The following is a 22,036-nucleotide window of genomic DNA, read 5'->3' as shown; positions in this document are numbered from 1 at the left end:
CCTGCATGGGAAAGATCTGCTCATGCTAAGAAGATGGATGCCGTTCTGAATGCAAGCTGCCGACTTATCACAGGTTGTGTAAAACTAACAAACACCAACAGCCTATATATCCTGGCGGATATCACTCCCCCTGATATAAGAAGAACGGTAGCCAGCAAGAAAGAGCGACTCCGTCAAACATCAGATGAGAGGCACCCTCTACATGGTCATACACCTACACCCAGCCGCCTAAAGTCAAGGAAGAGCTTCATGAACAGTGTTGTTCCATTACAATCCACCCCATCTGAAGCCCGCATCGCCTTGTGGAAAGACTGGCTCGCCAGTCTCAAACAACCCCCAGTGATGGAAATTCTACCGGATGAAAGCCTTCCCCAAGGAGCTAATTGCAACTGGGCAACATTCAAGTGCCTTAACAGACTTAGGACTGGTGTAGGTCGTTCAAAGGTGTCACTAAGAAAATGGGGATATACAACCAGCCCGACACCTTGTGAATGTGGAACTGAGCCACAAACTATGCAACATCTCCTGCAATGCCTATCGCTAGAGGAACCTTGCACTGTTGCAGATCTTGCCGAATTCAACAACAAGGCGCAACAATGTGTCCAGTTCTGGCTGGGCCATGTATAGACTGTCCGTGGACACGATAAGAAGAAGACCAGATACTCACAATTCCTGAATGAACCCACATTCCCGGACAGCCCCTCGCACCGACAGCCAGGCGACATTTCCCGGTGTATCCTTACACACTGAGAAACTCCGGCTGGAGAGGGGCTTTGGAAAATGTATTTCCTGATTGTAGTAAGGAGGCTAATGATTGGTGGAGAAAGCTAAATATAATTGGTCGGTTTAGCTATCCAATCAAAAAAAAATCACAAACTAAGTCCCCGTTTTGTTTTAAAATTGTCCAATCAGAATCATTGTTCTCCCATTCCTCATTAGCATATATCTGTCAGACTGTCTATATAATGAGCGGACGGAAGGGGTTTGGTTTATTTCAGTGTGAAATTGAGATTGAAGATGGTTGAAGAGAAGAAGAAACCAGTTGCTAAGAAGGGCGCCAAGAAAGCGGTGAGTAAACCGGCAGGAAAGGGCGGCAAGAAGCGGCGAAAGTCGAGGAAGGAGAGTTACTCCATCTACATCTACAAAGTGATGAAGCAGGTTCACCCCGACACCGGCATCTCCTCCAAGGCCATGAGCATCATGAACTCGTTCGTCAACGATATTTTCGAGCGCATCGCGGGTGAGGCTTCCCGCCTGGCCCATTACAACAAGCGCAGCACCATCAGCTCCCGGGAGATCCAGACCGCCGTGCGCCTGCTGCTGCCCGGGGAACTGGCCAAGCACGCCGTGTCGGAAGGGACAAAGGCGGTCACCAAGTACACCAGCTCCAAGTAAAAACCCCACAACGGACTGAAAAACACCCGAAACACAAAGGCTCTTTTAAGAGCCACCCACAATCTCTCCGAGAAAGCTATATCATCTCAATGTTTAATTTGTCGTGTTTCTAATTTGAACATTTTCGAATGATGTTTTCTGTTAGTTTTGTTTCCTACTTTCAGGCTAATGTAGATTTATCACTCTGTTCAATCATTCGCTGTTGTTAATAATGTCTCATAAATTAATGACTGTCCGCTGACCCTCTGTAATTTGTACTCAGACGTGTTCATTTTCGGCCCCTTTCCCTGGCTTTGGAGAGAGAATAAAACGCAAATGCGTCAGTTTCCAGTTCTGGTCAAGTTTGGTCTCAATAATCGATCAGTTCATTTCCTATCAGCCCCGGTTGTGTAGAAACCTTCAGTCTCAACGCTGGCAAATTTACACCAAAAATGTTCACTTTTGACTGTTGAATATCTACAATAAACCGTCCGTTTGCAGAACTATGTAAATGAGACTTTCTGCCGGCTGGTTAAAGGGTTTCATAAAGGATCGAAATTAACCCCGAATAGATTCCGGATTCTATAAGCGAATCTGGAACTTGGGATAAAATGTGAAATAGTCCCATCAGGGATGGATATTTTTAAAACTTTGGCGTCAGATCGTGTTAACTATTAATGGGAATTTCTATCTGAACACTTCTTTGTTTTATAAATATATCGGCCGTCTTCGATGTCGAATAAAAAGAAAGTTTGGATTCCTTAAACTTGGCGCCGATATTTTCGACTTGTTTTTAGATACAGATAAACCCAGAATGAAAATCAGAAACGGACAGAGATAAACTGTAGACTAGGGAAAGAGAGAGCGAGATTAAGTAAATCTAACATTCGTATACTGAATTAGCTCTTTACAATTAGTACTATATTATGTCCTGTTTTTGAGAAGTTTGCGGGCTTTTAAAATTTGAAAAAAATCGGTTGGAATCTGATAATTTGGCGCCGGTATTTTCCGCCCTCCCTCCGTGGAGTCTCCGGATTGGTGAGTTCAGTAGATATCTGATTGGTGATATGAACAACATTACGAGACGCAGCACAAAGTGACCAATCAGCAACGCCCGCAGCACCATTCCTCCCGAAGATATAAAAAGTGAAGGTGAGAGGATTTCCTCATTCTTTGCGAAAGTGTGAGATGGTGAAAATCTCTGGGAGCAACACCTACATGGGGGATGTGCTCTCCAAAATGGGGTTTGGGGAGGGAATTCGAAATTGGATCCAACTGCTCTACACTAACATCAGTAGCGCAGTCTCAATCAATGGGTGGGAAACAGATAGCTTTCCGATTAAATCTGGAGTCAGGCAGGGCTGTCCTCTCTCGCCTGTCCTTTTCGTGTGTTGCATAGAACCCTTTGCCGAGTCCATCAGGAAGGATCCGGGCATAAGAGGAGTGACGATCCCAGGCAGTGGAGGCACTCAGGTAAAAGCCTCCCTCTACATGGACGACGTCGCCGTCTTCTGCTCGGATCCGCTGTCGGTGCGCAGACTGATGCACATCTGCGACCAGTTCGAACTGGACTCGGGAGCCAAGGTAAATCGTGGGAAGAGCGAGGCCATGTTCTTTGGGAACTGGGCTGACCGATCCTTTGTCCCCTTCACTGTCAGGGCTGACGGCCTGAAGGTGCTGGGGATATGGCTCGGAGGGACCGGGGCATGCGTTAGAAACTGGAAGGAGCGAGTGGCTATGGTGAAGAGGAAACTGGGCATGTGGGAGCGACGCTCCCTCTCCATTGCGGGTAAGAACCTGGTCATCAGGTGTGAGGTACTCTCCCTGTTGCTGTACGTGGCGCAGGTCTGGCCCATTCCAGACTCCTGCGCGATGGCGATCACTCGAGCCATCTTCCGCTTTATCTGGAGGTCGAAAATGGATCGTGTCCGCAGGGACGCGATGTACAAGCCTCTAGATAAAGGGGGAAAAAACGTGCCCAACATCGCCCTCATACTGATGGCCACCTTTGTGTGTGGCTGCATCAAGCGGTGCGTAGACCCTCAGTACGCAAACACCAAGTGTCACTACGTGCTGAGGTTCTACCTGTCCCCGGTGTTGCGAAGGATGGGTCTGGCCACGCTGCCGCGGAACGCTCCAAGTAGTTGGACCGTGCCGTACCACCTGTCCCTGGTGGAAAAATTTATGCAGAAAAACACCTTTGACCACAAGTCCATCAGGCAGTGGTCAGCACGTAACGTCCTAGAGGCCCTGAGGGAAAAGGAGAGGGTGGACCCTGTGGGATGGTTCCCCGAGCAGACTGTCAAAGTCATTTGGCAGAATGCCTCATCGCCAGAACTTTCCAACAAGCACCAAGACGTAGCTTGGCTGGTGGTGAGAAAGGCCCTCCCCGTCAGATCCTTCCTACACGCCAGGAGGCTCACCCCCTCTGCACGTTGCCCTCGAGGTGGCTGTGGTGGGGAAGAGACCGTTGTTCACCTCCTTGTGGATTGTGCCTTTGCAAAGAAAGTCTGGAGAGAGATGCAGTGGTTGCTTTTGAGGTTCATCCCGAGTAGTTCTGTGACACAGGACTCTGTGCTCTACGGGCTGTTCCCAGGGACACACACCGAGACAAACATCGACTGCAGCTGGAGGATCATCAACTCGGTGAAAGAGGCGCTTTGGTCTGCCCGAAACTTGTTGGTCTTCCAGCACAAAGAGTTGTCCCCGACCGATTGTTGCGGACTGGCACAATCCAAAGTCCAGGACTACGTGCTGAGGGACGCACTAAAGCTTGGGGCAGCTGCCGCAAAGGCGCAATGGGGAAGGGTCGCTGTCTAAGACCTTTCTACCACAGCGCACCGAGAGACTGGGAACTGTTTAGAGCCCCTCGGGCTGTACAGATCAAAATGAAAGGCTGTAAATGATTGTAATATTGTTTGTACTGATGCACCTGGTGATACATTTTGTAAAAGTTTAACCTGGATTGTACCCTTGTAATGTTGTTTTTGAAATGGTTTGGAATGTGATTGAAGATATTTTATGAATAAAGTATATTTTTACAAAAAAAAACAAGTTCCCAAGAAGGGAGCCAAGAAAGCCTTAAAGAAACCGGTAGCAAAGGGCGGCAAGAAGCGGCGAAAGTCGAGGAAGGAGAGTTACGCCATCTACATCTACAAAGTGATGAAGCAGGTTCACCCCGACACCGGCATCTCCTCCAAGGCCATGAGCATCATGAACTCGTTCGTGAGCGATATTTTCGAGCGCATCGCGGGTGAGGCTTCCCGCCTGGCCCATTACAACAAGCGCAGCACCATCAGCTCCCGGGAGATCCAGACCGCCGTGCGCCTGCTGCTACCCGGGGAACTGGCCAAGCACGCCGTGTCAGAAGGGACAAAGGCGGTGACCAAGTACACCAGCTCCAAGTAAAACCCCGCAATGGACTGAACAACATTCAAAACACAACGGCTCTTTTAAGAGCCACCCACAATCTCTCTGAAAAAGCTATTTCATCTCAATTTTTACTTTGTCATGTTTTAAATTTGAACATTTCGAACTCTGTTGTTTCCCTCATATTCGGGCTAATGTAGATTTATCACTCGCTGAATTCTTAGGTCCTGATAATAATGCCCCATAAATGAATGACTGCCCGCTCACCCTCTGCTCTTTGTTCTCAGACGTGTTTATATTCGGCCCCTTTCCCTGGCTTTGGAGAGAGAATAAAACTCAAATGCGTCAGTTTCCAGTTCTGGTCAAGTTTGGTCTCAATAATCGATCAGTTCATTTCCTATCAGCCCCGGTTGTGTCGGAACCTTCAGTCTCAACGCTGGCAAATTTACACCAGACATGTTTGCTTTTGACTCTCACGAATATCTACAATGTACCGTCCGTTTGTAGAACGATGTCAATGAGACTTTGCCGGCTGGTTAAAGGGTTTCATAAAAGATGGAAATTTTCTCCGAATAGATCCCGTATCTGGAACTTGGGATAAAATGTGAAATAGTCCCATCAGGGACGGGGAATTTTAAAACTTTGTCGTCAGACCGAGTTCACTTTATACATAAGACTTCCTACATGAAATTTATTCCTTATTTTATAAATCTATCGGCCGCCTTTTCGATGTCGAAAAGCGTAAATTTGGAGCTGTTATTTTCGGCTGGTTTTCAGGTTCAGATAAACCCAGACTGAAAATCAGAAACAGACAAATACAGATCAACCGTAGAATAGAGAAAGGGAGAGCGAGATTAAGTAAATCTAACATTCGTATATTAAATACTGAATTACCTGTTTCCAATTAACACTATGTTCTGTCCGTTTTTATACAAATTTGGCGGGCTTTGAAAATTTGTCAAAAAAATTGGTTGAAATTTGGCGCCGGTATTTTCCGCCCTCACTCCGTGAGTCTCCGGATTGGTGAGTTCAGTAGATATCTGATTGGTGATATGAACAAAGACGCGGCACAAAGTGACCAATCAGCAATGCCCGCAGCACCATTCCTCCCGAAGCTATAAGAGAAGCGAATGTGAGAAGATTTCCTCATTCTCTGTGAAAGTGTTTGTGAGATTGTGAAATGTCTGGAAGAGGAAAGACCGGCGGTAAAGCTCGATCCAAGGCCAAGTCTCGCTCCTCCCGGGCTGGACTGCAGTTCCCGGTGGGCCGTGTTCACAGGCACCTGAGAAAGGGCAACTATGCTGAGCGTGTGGGTGCCGGAGCCCCGGTCTATCTGGCTGCTGTGCTCGAGTATCTGACGGCTGAAATCCTCGAGCTGGCCGGTAACGCGGCCCGGGACAACAAGAAGACCCGCATCATCCCCAGACACCTGCAGCTGGCCGTCCGCAACGACGAGGAGCTCAACAAGCTGCTGGGAGGGGTGACCATCGCTCAGGGCGGGGTGCTGCCTAATATCCAGGCCGTGCTGCTGCCCAAGAAAACCAGCGCCGCTGCGGGCTCGAAGACCAAGTGAAGCGGCCATTCTTTAATCTAATAACCCAAAGGCTCTTTTCAGAGCCACTCACAGAGTCTGTGAAAGGGCTGCTCACTGTCTGAACTCATTTCATTCTGGCTCTGAAGGAGCGTCATGCCCATTCGGAACGGTAACTCTGTCCCCACACAGATGCTGCCAGACCTGCTGAGTTTTTTCCAGCATTTTCGTTAAAAAATACTAGCTTCGCTGCAAAAGACAGCCCGGCATACCTTACAACCCGCTTTCAATTCGGATTCCTTACCTGATCTGTTTGTAACAGGCGGGTGGAAAGCTATTGATGGGCGAAATGACCGTGAAGGCCGATAGTTCTGGGTCTCACACATAAACATCATGAACTGTATGGGTTTTATTCAGGTCACGGTTCAATAGATGTTGAAGAGAAAATGGTGTGAGTCATGTTTCCACTATACTGTAGTGGGAGAGTGGGGTCTGGGGAGGTAATACACCGCTCCACTCCCCACTTAAGACATCAACAACCTTAATAAATGAACTAATGACCGAAAAAGGACATGTTTGATTCATCTTTAGATTTCTCTCTCCCGTTCCCAAGTCAGTGCTCTTAATGTGACGTTTTTGGTGGCTCTTAAAAGAGCCTTTGTTGTGTGTTTGGTAGAAAGGGTCGAGTTGTTCAGCTGCCGCATCCATAGAGAGTGCGTCCCTGGCGAGCTAGGCGGCGGATTGCTGGTTTGGTGATGCCCTGGATATTATCACGAAGCACTTTGCGATGCCGCTTTGCTCCGCCTTTCCCCAGTCCTTTAAACCAGCAATCCGCCGCCTCTCACTCTCTGTCCCTTTCTCAGTCAGGTCGGGGCGGGCTACATAAAAGAGGAACGTGAAGCAGCTCGAAACAAATCTTGCTCAATGGAACATCTTGTTTATCTATAGTTAGAAACCCGCATCTTTTAAATCCAGACCTGTCAGCAATATCCCCGCCTCATTCCAGTCGCTTCTACAAACAGACAAACAGTCTGCTTCCATTTCTAGGACAGCTTCTATTCCAAATGATTGGGACTAAGAACAAGATAAAATCGGATCACGGGTCTGTAATTTAGTTTATTGAGCGGGAATTCGAAAAGTTTTGCAAAGATTGAACCGGTCAGTGAAAGTGTCTGTCTAACAACTGGAAATGAATACCGGCTGAAATTTAAACGGTTGGTATTGAATTTGTGACAACAAATCAATTATTTTAAGGGAAGTGTTGGTGTAGTTATTTCAGAGAGAACTTCATCACCCCTTCCAGGATAAGTTGCATTTTTTTACTGTTCGGAACTTTGTGGATATCTACATGGAGCCGTTGTAGTTGGTCACTATCTTTGTCTGTTTCACGGCCCGTTCCCCGGGCAGCAACAGACCTTTTCCTGTCTCGATGTGTCCACAGAAACAGCAGGAGCCAATTTATTGTGGACTGGTGCCATCTGCTGGCTGCACGTGAGACGTGCAAAGAGGTAACTTCTTTGGGGACATTTTAAATGAGTGTGAAACAACATAAACATGGTGAGAATTATTGCAAAACAGTTTATCATTCATACACAAGATGCCAAAGATATAGTGTGTTTCCCGGTACTATAAATGCTGACTGTGATTTAAAGAAGTGTGCGATGGTGGTATAGTGGTGAGCATAGCTGCCTTCCAAGCAGTTGACCCGGGTTCGATTCCCGGCCATCGCAGTAATGACTTATTTTTCAGCATTATCCGTGATCAGACCACAATTCCGGACCCGCAGAGTTAATCTCTGTGGTTTCCAAAATTAGATAAAGAACAGAAAGTGTGGGGAGATTTCCAACAAGAAAATAAAGGACTAACGAAATAAAATAAGTCTAACATTTTCATCACTCACGTTTTTCGAACGTAAAATTCGGGCCTTGGGTGGAAAGACGCCTCACCTCCTCCCCCTCGCATATTTCCGATATGTCGATGATACGTTTGTTATATTTAAATCCGCAGCTGCATGTAACAATTTCCTTACATGTCTTTATGGGCTCCATCCTGCGCTCAAATTCACCTATGAAATGGAGCAGTCAAAATAACTCCCCTTCCTTGACACACTAGTTGAGAAATCTTCCAGAGGATACTCTACCAGGATTACCGTAAGCCGACCTTCACTGGTCAATATACGCGTTGGGATTCTTACAGTCCCACGCTCTGTAAGATTGGTCTCATCGGCAACCTTGTAAATAGGGCCCGAGCCATTTGCTCACCGTGCAAGCTTGATGCTGAAACCTGGCTCATCAAAGGCATCCTGCAGGGTAATGGCTACCCTGATCAGATCATTTCGCGCTGTGTATCACACAAGCTCATGACCGGACCTAAGACGGTCACTTTCCACCCTGAAGTATATTCTCTATCAGTATAAATTGGTGTCTTCCCCTTATATTGGTTTTCTTGGGAGTGTCCTGTTGAGTGCAGAAGGAAAAGCTTTGACATGTCTCTTTTTTCAGCCATTCTCAAATACATTGGCGCTTATTTTCAATTTGAAAACCCGTTTCAGCTCTGCCAGTTTGGCTCAATCAATCTGCGGCCCATTTTCTCATTAATCTTTGAAAGTTGGTGAAATAAGCTGCTCTCTGATTGGTTACAAAAGCCACCCAATGAGATTCCGAACACATTGACCATTCAGAAGTGGCCGACTGCATTCCCCAAAGACAGGGGAAGGGCGAGTGCGGGATGAATTTTTCATTCGTGGTGTAAGTGTGTGTAAGCTTGTAGAAAGACCGGCGGTAGAGCCCAGAACAAAGCCAAAGTCACAAGTCTCGCTCCTCCCGGGCTGGACTGCAGCTCCCCGCGGGCCGTGTTCACAGGTCCCTGAGAAAGAGCAGCTATGCTGAGCGTGTGGCTGCTGGAGCGCTCCGCTCTTCCGATTGTAACATTCCCGGCCGCTTTCAGGGGACAGGATCAGAAATCAGCCGTTTCTCTCTGTCCCGATGAAGCCTGTGTGAAGGAGTCGGTTGGTAACCAATGTCATTGCGTTTCCAGTGAGCTGAGATTGGCTCTGTTTTAAATCGCTGCTTTGTTACCGCCGGTTACAGATAAGAGATTGACACATTTAATCTGTTCCTAAAATAGCGCCAGGATTCTGTGACGCAAAATGCAATATTACAGCTCCTAAAGTGTGAGATTAAAATTGCCTGGAAATTAAGCCGTTCGGCTATTATCTTTTTTTTCCGTCAAATTGGCAGGCTTTTCGATTTTGAAAATATAAGCCAATCGGCACGTCCAATTCCTGCTACCTGGCTCTCCGAATGGTTGAAGATTTGGATTGAGAATGGACTGCCCAATCAGAGCTAGAGCCTGTCTAAAGCCTCTCAAACCATTCACAATGATTATTTATGGATGTTAAACTGATGGAATCTGTACCTTCCACCCCATCTGTACTTGAGTCCTAAAATATATTTTTTTCCAACAGGCAAATAATTGAAGGAACCAGAATAAATGTGGTGTTTCCTCCAGCCAAGCTAGAATGAAGATTCCCGCCAGCTCCTCCCACACAGTCCGTACATTATCACTGACAGAGCGCAGAGACACAGACAGGACATCAATTTCACAGTCACAGACAGCAGAAATAGTTCCAGAGTCACACTTTCCATCCATCAATCAAAGAGTGCAGGAGAGATAGATGTTGTTTCCATGTTACCTCGACTCAGTACCAGAGTCCAAGGCAGTGACTGTCAGAATAAATCCAAACACATTTGCAGTTCCACTGACAATGTTTCCACACTCACATACAGTAACCAAGACTGACAGCTTCAGAATGTTTCTCAGTTTCACACAGTACCAGTAAGTGACATAGATATTGAATCCCACGTTCACAAAATGGGCCAGAAAAGGGCAATGAAGAATGTATCTCACTCTCAAATACAAAACAACAATCTGACGGTTTCAGCACAACATTATAACTTCTGCTTGGTATAACAAAATATTATGAAATGTCATCTTCACCGTTAGTAATTCCAAATACCTCCCTTCGCCGTCCAATAAAATGTGAACGGTTCTTGTCTGTTCTGTCGCTCTCTGAGTGTGCTGACATCTACTGGCCAGAGCTGAGAAGTGCAACAGAGCGGAACTTTTTTTTAAATTCAATGGACGTGAGATTCGCTGGCTCGGCCATCATATTTATACAACCGGGAACACGTTTGTACTGCAGGGAAGCATTTTACACAACAACAAAGAACATTTCTCAACACCAGAGAGCACAATTCCACAGCAGGAAATATATTCTAAACATGTGAAACACTTTAACACCATAATGGAACAGTAGACATTAAAAATCAAGCAGCAGAGTGGCGCAGCGGGAGCGTGCTGGGCCCATAACCCAGAGGTCGATGGATCGAAACCATCCTCTGCTATTTACGTTCTCATTAATGCCAAAAGGGAGCATTTTCTGTTACCCACAATCATGTCTGTTATTTGCAACAGTTTCTTGCTTCCAGTGCAAAAATTCAATCTTCAACAAATCTCTGATATGGTGTTTATTCACAGATGGATACAAGCTGGAAATGCTGCAAACACATCCCAGCCAATGCTTTCCCCTTTCCCTCAGCCCATTCCTCCCAAAGAACTGGCACAGGCGCAATGTCCTGAGTGGCCACCTCCTCTTCACTATCACTGTATGATTATCTGAATAGAAAAAACATCCTCTTAGATGGAAACAATATCGTCAAGGTCATATTTTTTAAAGTTAATTCACGGGATGTCGGCTTCGCTGACTGGGCCGGAATTATTTGCCCATCCCGAGTTGCCCTTGAGAAGGTGGTGGTGGGCTGACTTCTTGAACCGCTGCATTCCGTGTGGTGTAGGTACACCCACAGTGCTGTTAGGAAGGAAGTTCCAGGATTTTGACCCAGCGACAGTGAAGGAACGGCGATATGTTTACAAGTCAGGATGATGAGTGACTCGGAGGGGAACTTAGCCGCAGGTTTTCCGATCTATAGGACACCCTGCAGTAATTCGTCATCTTTATTTGAACAGCAGCGTCCTCCCTGTGACATGAACCACCGAGAAGGACAAAACTATCAGCATAGCGGAGACATCATCGCACCAAATACACAGTTCATCATTATCTGGACAGAAATTGTCATTCCTTCTTAATCACTGGTTTAATTTATGGAATTCCGTCCCCATTATTAATAGTATTAATCATAATAATACTTAACCATAATTATCATAAAAGTTTCATTCCTTCGGTACAGATTGCACTAAATTATTATTTGACTGCCTCTGATTGTTTCCTGTCTTGTTTTACCTATTAATAGCCGATGGGAATTTAACGTGCTCAGTTTATCACTCATTCCGTCCTTATTGGCCTTACTTGAGGTGATAACCAGCATGTATATGACCTTTGTGCTCGAACTGAATGTCTGTCTCTAACATATTGCTGTCACTCATTGCCAGATGCTCATTCACTATCACATTGTTAAGTTATTCTAAATTCCAGTGAGTCTAGATCCAACCTGATCAAAACTTCCTCATTTGAAAACCTTCTCAGTCGAGGAAATATCCCAGTCACCTTTCTCTGGAACTGACTCCAATGCAAGTATGTCCATCCTTCAGTCATCAGACCAAATCAGCACCATTCTAGGTGTGGTCTCGCCAATGCCCTGAACAGTTGCAGCAAGGCTTCTCCGGTTTTCTATTCCAGTCCCCTTGCAATTAAGACCAACATTCCACCTGCCCTCCTAAGTATTTGATGCACCTAAATGACAACTTTTTTTCAATGATTATTATACAGCGGCATCCATATCCATCTGTACTGCAGCATTCTGCAATGTCATCCAAACATTTTTTGTAATTCTTGTACAAGGATCCCTCTGTACCACAGGATTCTGCAGTCTCTCTCCATCTCAGTAATATTCCTCTCTCCTATGCTTCTTGCAGAAGTGGTCAACCTGACATTTTACTACATTGTACTTCCATTTTATCCCCACTCACTTGAACATCTACATATCTATGCAGGCTCTTTCTCCACCCTCTGGTCTCACTCAGCTCTCACTCTCGGCTCCTCTGGCATAGTCCCAAGATTCTGACTGTTTAGGAAATTCTCGGATCTTTTTTTAGTTCAAGATGGATGACCTCACTCTTCCCAGTGTTGACCACCACCGGCCACAGTTTTATTCACTCACTGAATCTGTCAATGACCCTTTGAAACTTGCTGCTCCCACATACGCTACTAACCATGTCACCTAAACTAGTGTTATCAGCAAACTTGAATATAGGCTGGAAGTTATTAACATTTACAATAAAACAGAAAGTGCTGTAAAAACTCAGCAGCCCTGGCAGCATCTGTGCAGAGAGAAACAGAGTCAACGTTTGAGTCCGTATGGCTCTTCTTCAGAGCTCGCCACAACTTTACCCTTTTTGTCCCTTATTCAATTTTGTATCCATGCTGTCGCTGCCCCTTTAATCCCAGCTGCTGGAATTTTACCAAGTTCATTATGTGGGACTTTTTCAAATCCCTTTGGAAGTCCAGACACACTTCATCATGCTCACTTCCCTGGTCAATGTTCTCTGACACGTCATCAAAGAGCTTTATTAAGTGTTTCAGTGCTGATTTTCTGTTAACCAATCTGTGCTGGTTATCATTTATCAACTCATGTTCTACCGAGCGACAATGAATTTTGTTCTGGATTATTGTCTTTAAACGTTTCCCCACCTCCAGCATGAGACTAACTGCTCTGTAGTTACTGGGTTTATCCCTCTCCATTTTAAACACGGATGTAACATCAACAACCTGCAGTTGTTTGGCTTCACTCCCATATCCAAGGAGGATTGAAAGATTGTGGCTCGAGTCTCTGCTATTTCCACCCTTCATTCCCTCAGTAATCCAAGGTGTATCCGATGCGGATCGAGCAGCTTTTCTACTGTGAGCGGTGCCAGCCTTGTGATAGCTTCCACTTCATCTATTTTCATCCTATCCAATTTCCCCACCAATGACATTAGCAGCATCCGCTTGTTTTGTGATGACAGGTTTAGTGCAAAGTTTACGAGGCCAATACCAGGGATGGGCCGGTTGTCTTATGAGGTGAGGTTGAACAGGTTAGGCTTGTATCACATGGAGTTCAGGAGAGTAAGAGGCAACTAGATTCAAACCTTTAAGATCCTGAGGGTCTTGACAGGGTGGAGGTGGAGAGCACGTTTCCTCTTGTAGCAGAATCTGGAACTAGGGGTCACTGTTTATAAATAAGGGGTCGATCATTTCAGACAGAGTTAAGGATTTCTTTTCTATCTGAGGGTCGAGCGTCTTTGGAGCTCTCTTCCTCAAAAGCTGGTGGAAGCAGAGTCTTTGAATATTTTAAACGCAGAGTTAGATAGATTCTTGATTAACAAGGGGGGGAAGTGAAAGGTTATTGGGGGTAGGAAGGAATGTGAGGTTGAGGTTACAATCAGATCAGGCAGGGTCTTACTGAATGGCGGAGCAGGCTCGAGGGGCTGAGTGGCCTACTCCTGCTGCTAATTAGTTTGTTTGTATGTTCTCATTTAGTACATCAGCCATGCCCTCTCCCTACACAGGATCTCCAAATCAGCCCCACTTAAAGTGACTGCCCTTATGCTGGTAAAAAATCTTCAGTGTTTTCAGTTGTTACCTGCAAATCTTTTCTCATACGCTCTCCCTTCTGATCTAATTTCCTTTTTCCATTTCTCCTCTGCACTTTCTGTATTCTGCTTGGTTCGCTAATGTATTATGAATCTGACTATTATCATCAGTCTTATTTGGAGTTCCCACAGAGCACAGGATGTGTAGGCAACAGCTCTCAGCTGTCCCAACATTTCACTGAAATGAATTGTCTAGTTAAGTAAAGTTTTCGCTATTTAGAGAGTTCCACTCCTTCCCTCTTGTACTTTTGCTGCAGTATCTCGGTTAAAATTACACAGCAGCTCCTTCCCCCTCTGCACTTAACCCTCACTTGCAAAAAATTGAAATTTTTAAGTCTTCACTCTGAAATTTACTCTCTCTGTGTTTGAGCTCACAGGTCACTTGTGTTCTTGTTTGTAATTTAATTGCTCCACGTAATTAACCTGAAAGTAAGATTTGATTTTGAATATCAATTCATTTGCACTGTAATTCCAGTTTATTTCAATACAATATATCAACAAACTAGAAGTTTGCTCCTAGTTTCTATGTTTTCCAGGGAAAATCTAGAGGTGACTTATTTGTTCTGCAATAACGTGCCTGCTCAACTCAGGTCAATAAATCCTGTTCTAAACAGAACGCTTTATCCAGACAATACATCTACTTGATGAGCTGATGGTGCACGGAGCACTCAGCTTTTACTCACTGATCTTCACAAGAGTTGCTTCAGTTTTGATGTTGACTTGTTCGCTGGTGTCGATTTACTCAGACTCTTCACCTGATTTCTGTGCTGTCCATTGAAGCTTTCTCAGCAGAGTTCTCAATAATAGCTTGACTTTTCCTCATAGGATTTCAAACTTGATGGTTTTTGAACTATTTTATCAAATGATTTTGTTTTGTAAACGTCACAGTCGCTCTCATGATCAGGCAGAAAGTTTAACTGCTGCGTTTTCAAGCAGCCGACAGCTTTATTTGAGATGTCATTGAGACAGGATTTTGAGTTTGAATCCAGTCACAAAATGTTCCAATGAAGCTCAAGGTTCGCTCGAGGAACAGCGGCTCATCCTTCAATGAGGAACTTTACAGCCTTCCAGTGTGAACATTCAGCTCAACAATATCGCTCTGTAAAAATTGACAACATTCTGGTTTCCTTCTGTTCGCAGATGTGGGTTTGAGCCTCGGTTTCACTGAGATGTTCTGAATTGATCTTTTTCTTGACGTCACAAAGCGCTTTATTATTCAACACGTCTGTCCATTACAGGGGCTGATGGAAGATCCAATCAGTGAGGTGCGCATTCACCCTTTTAAAACATTATTTCAGGGGATGTGAGCGTCGCTCGCAAGGCCAGTCTTTGTTACACATCCCAAACTGCCCTTGAACTCAGTGGCTTTCTCAGCGGGCAGTTAGGAATCAAACTCATACGTAGCCCAGTCCATGGAAGACATCAGTGAACCAACACTGAGATTAGCGTTTATTTGCAGGTTTTAATTATTGAGTTTAATTTCCATTGGCAACTATGGTGGGAAATGAACCCAAGTCCCCGGAATATTTCCACTGCTCTAATGTTTCCCCTGAGAGAGAGATGGAAATATAATGTCGAAAGGACACTAAGTTTGACCCGCATGTTATTGTGAACAAAAGTACCGAATCCAAGATCTTACAAGAAAAGTCGAAGCAAGTTGGCCTCATAACTTGGGTTGGAGAATCAAATCAGTGATTCCAGGCAGAGCTTCTGCAAAATCACCGCAATTAGGCGGAAACAGTTGATAAAGTAACGACGAAGGTGGGATTTGAATCCACGTGTGCAAAGCACAATGGATTAGCAGTCCATCGCCTTAACCTCTCGGCCACCTCGTCACAAAAGACGGGTTATTATACGCCCTTCTATACTTTTTGCATCCATGAACTGTTGAAATAAATGATCCTCTTTGGTACAGCCCCTAAATATTCGGCCAGATGTGTAAAGATGGAAACGTAGTTTATGTCATTAAAATAAATGTGCACCACAACAGATCAGTGACTGTTGCAAACCGACTGATGTGAAACACTTCAACACTTCACCCTAATATCCAACATGTTTCTACACAGTGTGAAAACCCACCACGGAACGACCGGAAGTTACAAGCATTTGGTAGCAAAAGGAAACCCCTCCCAGCTCACTGCAAGCACCGGAACACAGCTAAAATGTGGTAAATTAAAATGAAACACTGGGGTTCCCAGTTCTGCTTGTCCTTTCAGTCAAGATTGAAACTGAGTGCAATCAGCCTCCCACGTGAATCCACAAATAGACAGTTCACTCATTTCATGCATTAGAATGAATTCAGAGTCTCATGACACGGAGAGACGTTCTTTAAACTTGGCATTCATTTATGTCACGTGTGTTGAGGTGATGCATTCCCTGCAATGACTTCCCGGGTGTTCAAACCTGGTCCTGATTTCCGGAACTGCCACCACCTCGAGCGCGATAGAAAATGCTGCATTAAGACGGGCTCGTCCGGGATTTGAACCCGGGACCTCTCGCATATTAACTCAACGGAAATCCCAAAGCGAGAATCATGCCCCTAGACCAACGAGCAGGTGGCATAGCAAAAACCCCATCAAGGAATCCTTTCATTGTCACACAAAGTGCATCAATCATAAGCGAATTACAGTTCATGCTGGAAATCTTTTCCAATGTTTTACAAACCCCGGGGACGACTCCAACCAGTGGAGAATTTCCCGCCTTATTTCCTTTCACTTCAGTTTTGCTGGGGTTCCTTGATGCCACATTAGGTCAAATGCTTCTTTGAACTCAAGTGCAGTCACTTGCACCTCACGTCTTGAGTTCGGCTGTTTTCTTCAGGTTTGGACCAAGGCTGCAATGAGGTCAGGAAGAGAGTGACCCTGGCAGGAAACAAACTGAGCTTCACTGAGCGGGTTATTGCTGAGTAAGGGTCACTTGATCGCACTGTCGAAGACATTTTCCCTCATCTTCTTGATAAACAAGATAAGACGGATGGGGTGGTTTTTGCCGGTTGGATTTTCCTGTTTTTTTTGTGGACAAGACAGACCTGAGCAATTTCCCACATTGCTGGGTAGATGCTAGTCTGGTAGCTGTAATGGAACAACTTGGCGAGGAGCGAGACTATTTCTGGAGCACAGGTTGTCAGTACTGCTGCAGGAATGGTGTCAGGGCCCAAAGCCTTTGCAGTTACCCGTGCCTTCAGCCATTTCTTGATTTTACTTGGAGTGAATAGAGCTGGCTGAAGACTGACATCTGTGATGCATTTCCCCAGCTTTGTGCAAAAGCAAAACTGAGGGAATCACATACGTGACTCTATGAAGATCATCTGCTAAACGGTGAAAGGCGACAGTGTTTATCACAAATGGGTTCCATTAATTCAGATACAGATTTGGTGCAAAATTAGCCATGACGAAGTGTGATACACACACATTTTTCTGATCTGCAGTTAGATGTGCTCCCGCTGTGACGTTTACATAATCGTGAGTTGAGAAGGTTTAGGCGCTATCTGGTTGAGGTAATTGAAATGATTAATAGGTTTTAATGCGGAGAAATTATTTCCTCTTGTCGGGGAATACCGAACAAATGGATATTACCTAAAACTGAGAGTGAAGCCATCATATAGTGACGTCAGGGAGCAATTCACTCAAAGGAGGAAGAAAGCTGTTTGTTGGACAATCCCTGTGTAGCGATTGGCCGAGAGCTTATGGCAATGAACTGATGCTTTGTTTGGCTTTGCAACCCCTCTTTATCAAGAAAAACTGGAAAACTGGAGGGAACTGAAACGAGGTGTTGGCTGTCCTTTGTCATTATGCGATCATGTTCTCTAATATTAACGGAGGACTGTAGCTTCCTGTAAAACTAACATCCTTAGGTATCTGGGCCAATTCTGGCTCGAAGAAAGTGTTTCTGTCAGCCGAAATAGCTCAGTTGGGAGAGCGTTAGACTGAAGATCTAAAGGTCCCTGGTTCAATCCCAGGTTTTGGCAACACGTTGCAAATCCTTTAACCTGGGCAGCTGCTGCTCGTGTTATTTGCCAGCTGGTAATGCCATCAGTTTTTGGGGATACCCAGTGCAGCTTCTGAGGGGAGGGGAGACTTACCCTCCTCCAAAGCACACGGGCAGCTCTGTGCCCGCTGGTCCACGTTACTGGAATAAAGGTCGGTTTCACCTTTCTTGATAAAAACATATGAAAAACCGCTGGTCAACTCAGCTCCCATTAAACTATGCTAAAACCGTGCAACTCTCATGTGTTCCCAGCTTCTGGTCCATCGATCGGTCATTGGGAATTTAAATTCCTGAAAATCCGTCTGTTGATCCATTGCAATGGTGCTTCTTTTAACATTAACCAGGGGACCGTAATTGGAATCCAATTAATCCATTGTTTCCCTCTCATTTATTATTATTTCTTTGTGTATGTGTCTCTCAGTGATTAGGTCAAGAAATGAGCTCGCCTCAGTCATGCGGCGGACGGATCTCATGAGTATTACAAATATTTACCCTTTCCTTTTAAATTCAGATCAGAATTTATCATTGAAACACAGGAAATGCTGCTTAACCTGCTCCAAGGTCACTTCTATGACTGACTGAAACAACATAATTTGATCTTTCAGTAAGCCCTTTGTGTGCAGCAGTTTCTGGGGTTCTTCCTCAGTCACGAATATTGGAATCGGATCTTAGTTTTCTGCATGTTTAGTGGGAAGCCCAATATGTCATCTGCTTTACAGAAGGAGTCGACAGTGACTTGGAGCTAAGTTTCTGAGTGAGCGCCCTGTTACGAGCGGGATGGGAGGAGTGCGCCCTTGGTCTAGTCCCACTGCTCCACAGGTCACAACATTAGCTCAAATGTTCATTTCGCTCACCAAAATGGCCAATTATTTACCTTCACCAGTGTTCCCGAGAATAAAAGAGGTTTAAAAGTGGATTATTTCAATAAACCATAAATTTGTTTGTTTATTATAAAAAAGGTATTTTCGAATAGAAAAATAAAGCTTATGAACATTCAGTATGGATCTGAAATTATGCGAATTAATCTTTCGAGATACCATAAGTCACACACACACACGCTCTCCCTCTCTCACAAACACACACACACACACATACATACACACACACACACTCTCCCTCTCTCACAAACACACACACACACGTTCTCCCTCTCTCACAAACACACACACACACACTCATAATAGAACACCATGATATTAAAAAGAGAAATGGGGGAAATTAAAGCAAAATGATGGGGATGTTGAAAATCAGAAACAAAAACAGAAAATGCTGGAGAAATCAGCTGGTCTAACAGCATCTGTGCGGAGAAATAAATACAGAGTCAACGTTTCGAGTCCTTATGACCCTTCTTTAGAAAGGGGACAATTTTGAAAAACATTAAACGTCAATGGATCAAGGCAAAGGTCAGGGTGTGCAGTCCTTGATATGGGGTCAGTGTTCCACAGTCGCTCCCCCAGCACTGATCCGTGACAACATCAAGGAGTTGGTGCTAATCTTCTCAAAGGAAAAAAAAGGCCACTTTTTAAAACACAGTCTCCCAGGTATGTTTTCTTTCAGAACCATGAAATCCATGTGACCCTATTTCTACACAGCCCTATCGGGTCAAAATGTTCACAGCCTGATTTCAACATGGAGCTGTAGGCTTGTCTGAAAGAACATCCAGACTGGCAGAGCTGGGGGTGGCGGGGGGGGGTGGTGGGTGGGGTGGTGCGTCCGGGGGGTGAGTGTGGTGGCAGTTGGGAGTATGCAGTGAGGGGAGGGGCGTGTTGTGGGGGTAGATGTTGGTGGGTGGGGCGGGAGGGTTACAGCTTCATATTACTTGACCATATTTTAGCTGTGTTATTGGAGTTGCGGAAATTCAGCTTTAATTCGACTTAGCAAAGAAGCTCAGGGGGAATTAACGGTCAGGGAAGTTAGGCAGCGCTCACTTCAATTGCTGGTCATCACATGTCTAAGTGGCAGTTTCTCAGGGCATTAAGAGTTGGGATGGGGTTACTTTTGGCAGAAAGTGTTGAAGTGGCATTTTCCTGCGACAAAACTGATAGCCAAGAATGGGCGGCAAATTAACAGAAAGTCCAACCAACTCATCCACACAGTCAAGCTGGTGAAACGAAATGACTGGCGACCTGGCTCTCACCCTGATCACTCGGTTCTCGGACTCCTGCAATGTTCCGATGAAGCTCAAGGTTCGCTCGAGGAACAGCGGCTCATCCTTCAATGAGGAACTTTACAGCCTTCCAGTGTGAACATTCAGCTCAACAATATCGCTCTGTAAAAACTGACAACATTCTGATTCCCTTCTGTTCGCAGATGTGGGTTTGAGCCTCGGTTTCACTGAGATGTTCTGAATTGATCTTTTTCTTGACGTCACAAGCGCTTTATTATTCAACACGTCTGTCCATTACAGGGGCTGATGGAAGATCCAATCAGTGAGGTGCGCATTCACCCTTTTAAAACATTATTTCAGGGGATGTGAGCGTCGCTCGCAAGGCCAGTCTTTGTTACACATCCCAAACTGTCCTTGAACTCAGTGGCTTTCTCAGCGAGCAGTTAGGAATCAAACTCATATGTAGGCCAGACCAGGGAAGACATCCGAGAACCACCACTGAGATTAGCGCTAAATTGCAGGTTTTAATTATTGAGTTTAATTTCCATCAGCAACTATGGTGGGAAATGAACCCAAGTCCCCGGAATATTTCCACTGCTCCAATGTTTCCCCTTAGAGAGAGATGGAAATATCATGTCGAAAGGACTCTAAGTCGGATTCCCATGTTACTGTGAACAAAAGTATCGAATCCAAGATCTTACAAGAAAAGTCGAAGCAAGCTGGCCTCATAACTTGGGTTGGAGAATCACATCAGTGATTCCAGGCAGAGCTTCTGCAAAATCACCGGAATAAGGCGGAAACAGTTGATAAAGTAACGACGGAAGTGGGATTCGAACCCACGCGTGCAAAGCACAATGGATTAGCAGTCCATCGCCTTATCCTCTCGACCAGCTCATCGCAAAATGCGGCCTATTAAACCCCCTTCTATACTTTTTGCATCCATGACCCGTTGAAATAAATGATCCTCTTTGGTACAGCCCCTGAATATTCGGCCAGATGTGTAAAGATGGTAACGTAGTTTACGTCATTAAAATAAATGTGCATCACATCAGATCAGGGACTGTTGTAAACCGACTGATGTGAAACGCTTCAACACTTCAACCTAATATCCAACATGTTTCTACACAGTGTGAAAATCCAGCGCGGAAAGACCGGAACATACAAGCATTTGGTCGCAAAAAGAAACCCCTCCCAGCTCACTGCAAGCACCGGAACACAGCTAAAATGTGGTAAATTAAAATGAAACACTGGGATTCCCAGCTCTGCTTGTCCTTTCAGTCAAGATTGAAACTGAGTGCAATCAGCCTCCCAAGTGAATCCACAAATAGACAGTTCCCTCATTTGATGCATTAGAATAAATTCAGAGTCTCATGGCACGGAGAAACGTTCTTTAAACTTGGCATTCATTTATATCAGGTGTGTTGAAGTGATGCATTCCCTGCAATGACTCCCCGGGTGTTCAAACCTGGTCCTGATTTCCGGAACTGCCACCACCTCGAGCGCGAAATAAAAAAGCTGCATTAAGATGGGCTCGTCCGGGATTTGAACCCGGGACCTCTCGCATATCAACTCAACAAAAATTCCAAAGCGAGAATCATGCCCCTAGACCAACGAGCCACCTGCAGAAGAGAACGCAAACAAGGAATCCTTTCATTGTCACACAAAGTGCATCAATCATAAGCGCATTACAGTTCATGCTAAAAATATTTTCCAATGTTTTAGAAACCCCGGGGACGACTCCAACCAGTGGAGAGTTTCCCGCCTTATTTCCTTTCACTTCAGTTTTGCTGGAGTTCCTTGATGCCGCATTAGGTCAAAAGCTTCTTTGAACTCAAGTGCAGTCACTTGCACCTCACGTCTTGAGTTCGGCTGTTTTCTTCAGGTTTGGACCAAGGCTGCAATGAGGTCAGGAGCTGAGTGACCCTGGCAGGAAACAAAGTGAGCTTCAGTGAGCGGGTTATTGCTGAGTAAGTGCCACTTCATCGCACTGTCGAAGACATTTTCCCTCACCTTCTTGA

General features: G+C 45.1%; 1 protein-coding gene and 6 non-coding genes across 7 annotated transcripts; 4 read left to right on the top strand and 3 right to left on the bottom strand.

Annotated features, from left to right (window-relative positions):
• Positions 1-1,009: 1,009 nt before the first annotated feature.
• LOC144670350 (histone H2B-like) lies at positions 1,010-2,107 on the top strand. The gene has a single exon (XM_078532827.1). The coding sequence runs from the start codon at positions 1,018-1,020 to the stop codon at positions 1,393-1,395; it is 378 nt and encodes a 125-aa protein (XP_078388953.1). The 5' UTR covers positions 1,010-1,017; the 3' UTR covers positions 1,396-2,107.
• A 5,825-nt stretch (positions 2,108-7,932) lies between these two features.
• trnag-ucc (transfer RNA glycine (anticodon UCC)) lies at positions 7,933-8,004 on the top strand. Its single transcript has one exon. It is a non-coding gene; the product is annotated as a tRNA-Gly (tRNA).
• Positions 8,005-10,608: 2,604 nt separating this feature from the next.
• Positions 10,609-10,680, top strand: trnam-cau (transfer RNA methionine (anticodon CAU)). Its single transcript has one exon. It is a non-coding gene; the product is annotated as a tRNA-Met (tRNA).
• Positions 10,681-15,677: 4,997 nt separating this feature from the next.
• trnas-gcu (transfer RNA serine (anticodon GCU)) lies at positions 15,678-15,759 on the bottom strand. Its single transcript has one exon. It is a non-coding gene; the product is annotated as a tRNA-Ser (tRNA).
• Positions 15,760-17,818: 2,059 nt separating this feature from the next.
• On the top strand, positions 17,819-17,891 carry trnaf-gaa (transfer RNA phenylalanine (anticodon GAA)). Its single transcript has one exon. It is a non-coding gene; the product is annotated as a tRNA-Phe (tRNA).
• Positions 17,892-20,833: 2,942 nt separating this feature from the next.
• On the bottom strand, positions 20,834-20,915 carry trnas-gcu (transfer RNA serine (anticodon GCU)). The gene has a single exon. It is a non-coding gene; the product is annotated as a tRNA-Ser (tRNA).
• Positions 20,916-21,545: 630 nt separating this feature from the next.
• On the bottom strand, positions 21,546-21,635 carry trnap-ugg (transfer RNA proline (anticodon UGG)). Its single transcript is given in 2 exon segments — positions 21,546-21,581; positions 21,600-21,635. It is a non-coding gene; the product is annotated as a tRNA-Pro (tRNA).
• Positions 21,636-22,036: the final 401 nt, after the last annotated feature.

The sequence above is a fragment of the Cetorhinus maximus genome, chromosome 31, assembly GCF_964194155.1.
Source record: "Cetorhinus maximus chromosome 31, sCetMax3.hap1.1, whole genome shotgun sequence".
Classification (NCBI taxonomy): Eukaryota; Metazoa; Chordata; class Chondrichthyes; order Lamniformes; family Cetorhinidae; genus Cetorhinus; species Cetorhinus maximus.
Note: the sequence above shows the minus strand (reverse complement) of the source record. Positions and strands in the feature narration are given on the sequence as shown.

Excerpts from the sequence above, each read along its gene's own strand:
- LOC144670350 (XM_078532827.1), top strand. The coding sequence starts at position 1,018 with ATGGTTGAAGAGAAGAAGAAACCAGTTGCTAAGAAGGGCGCCAAGAAA.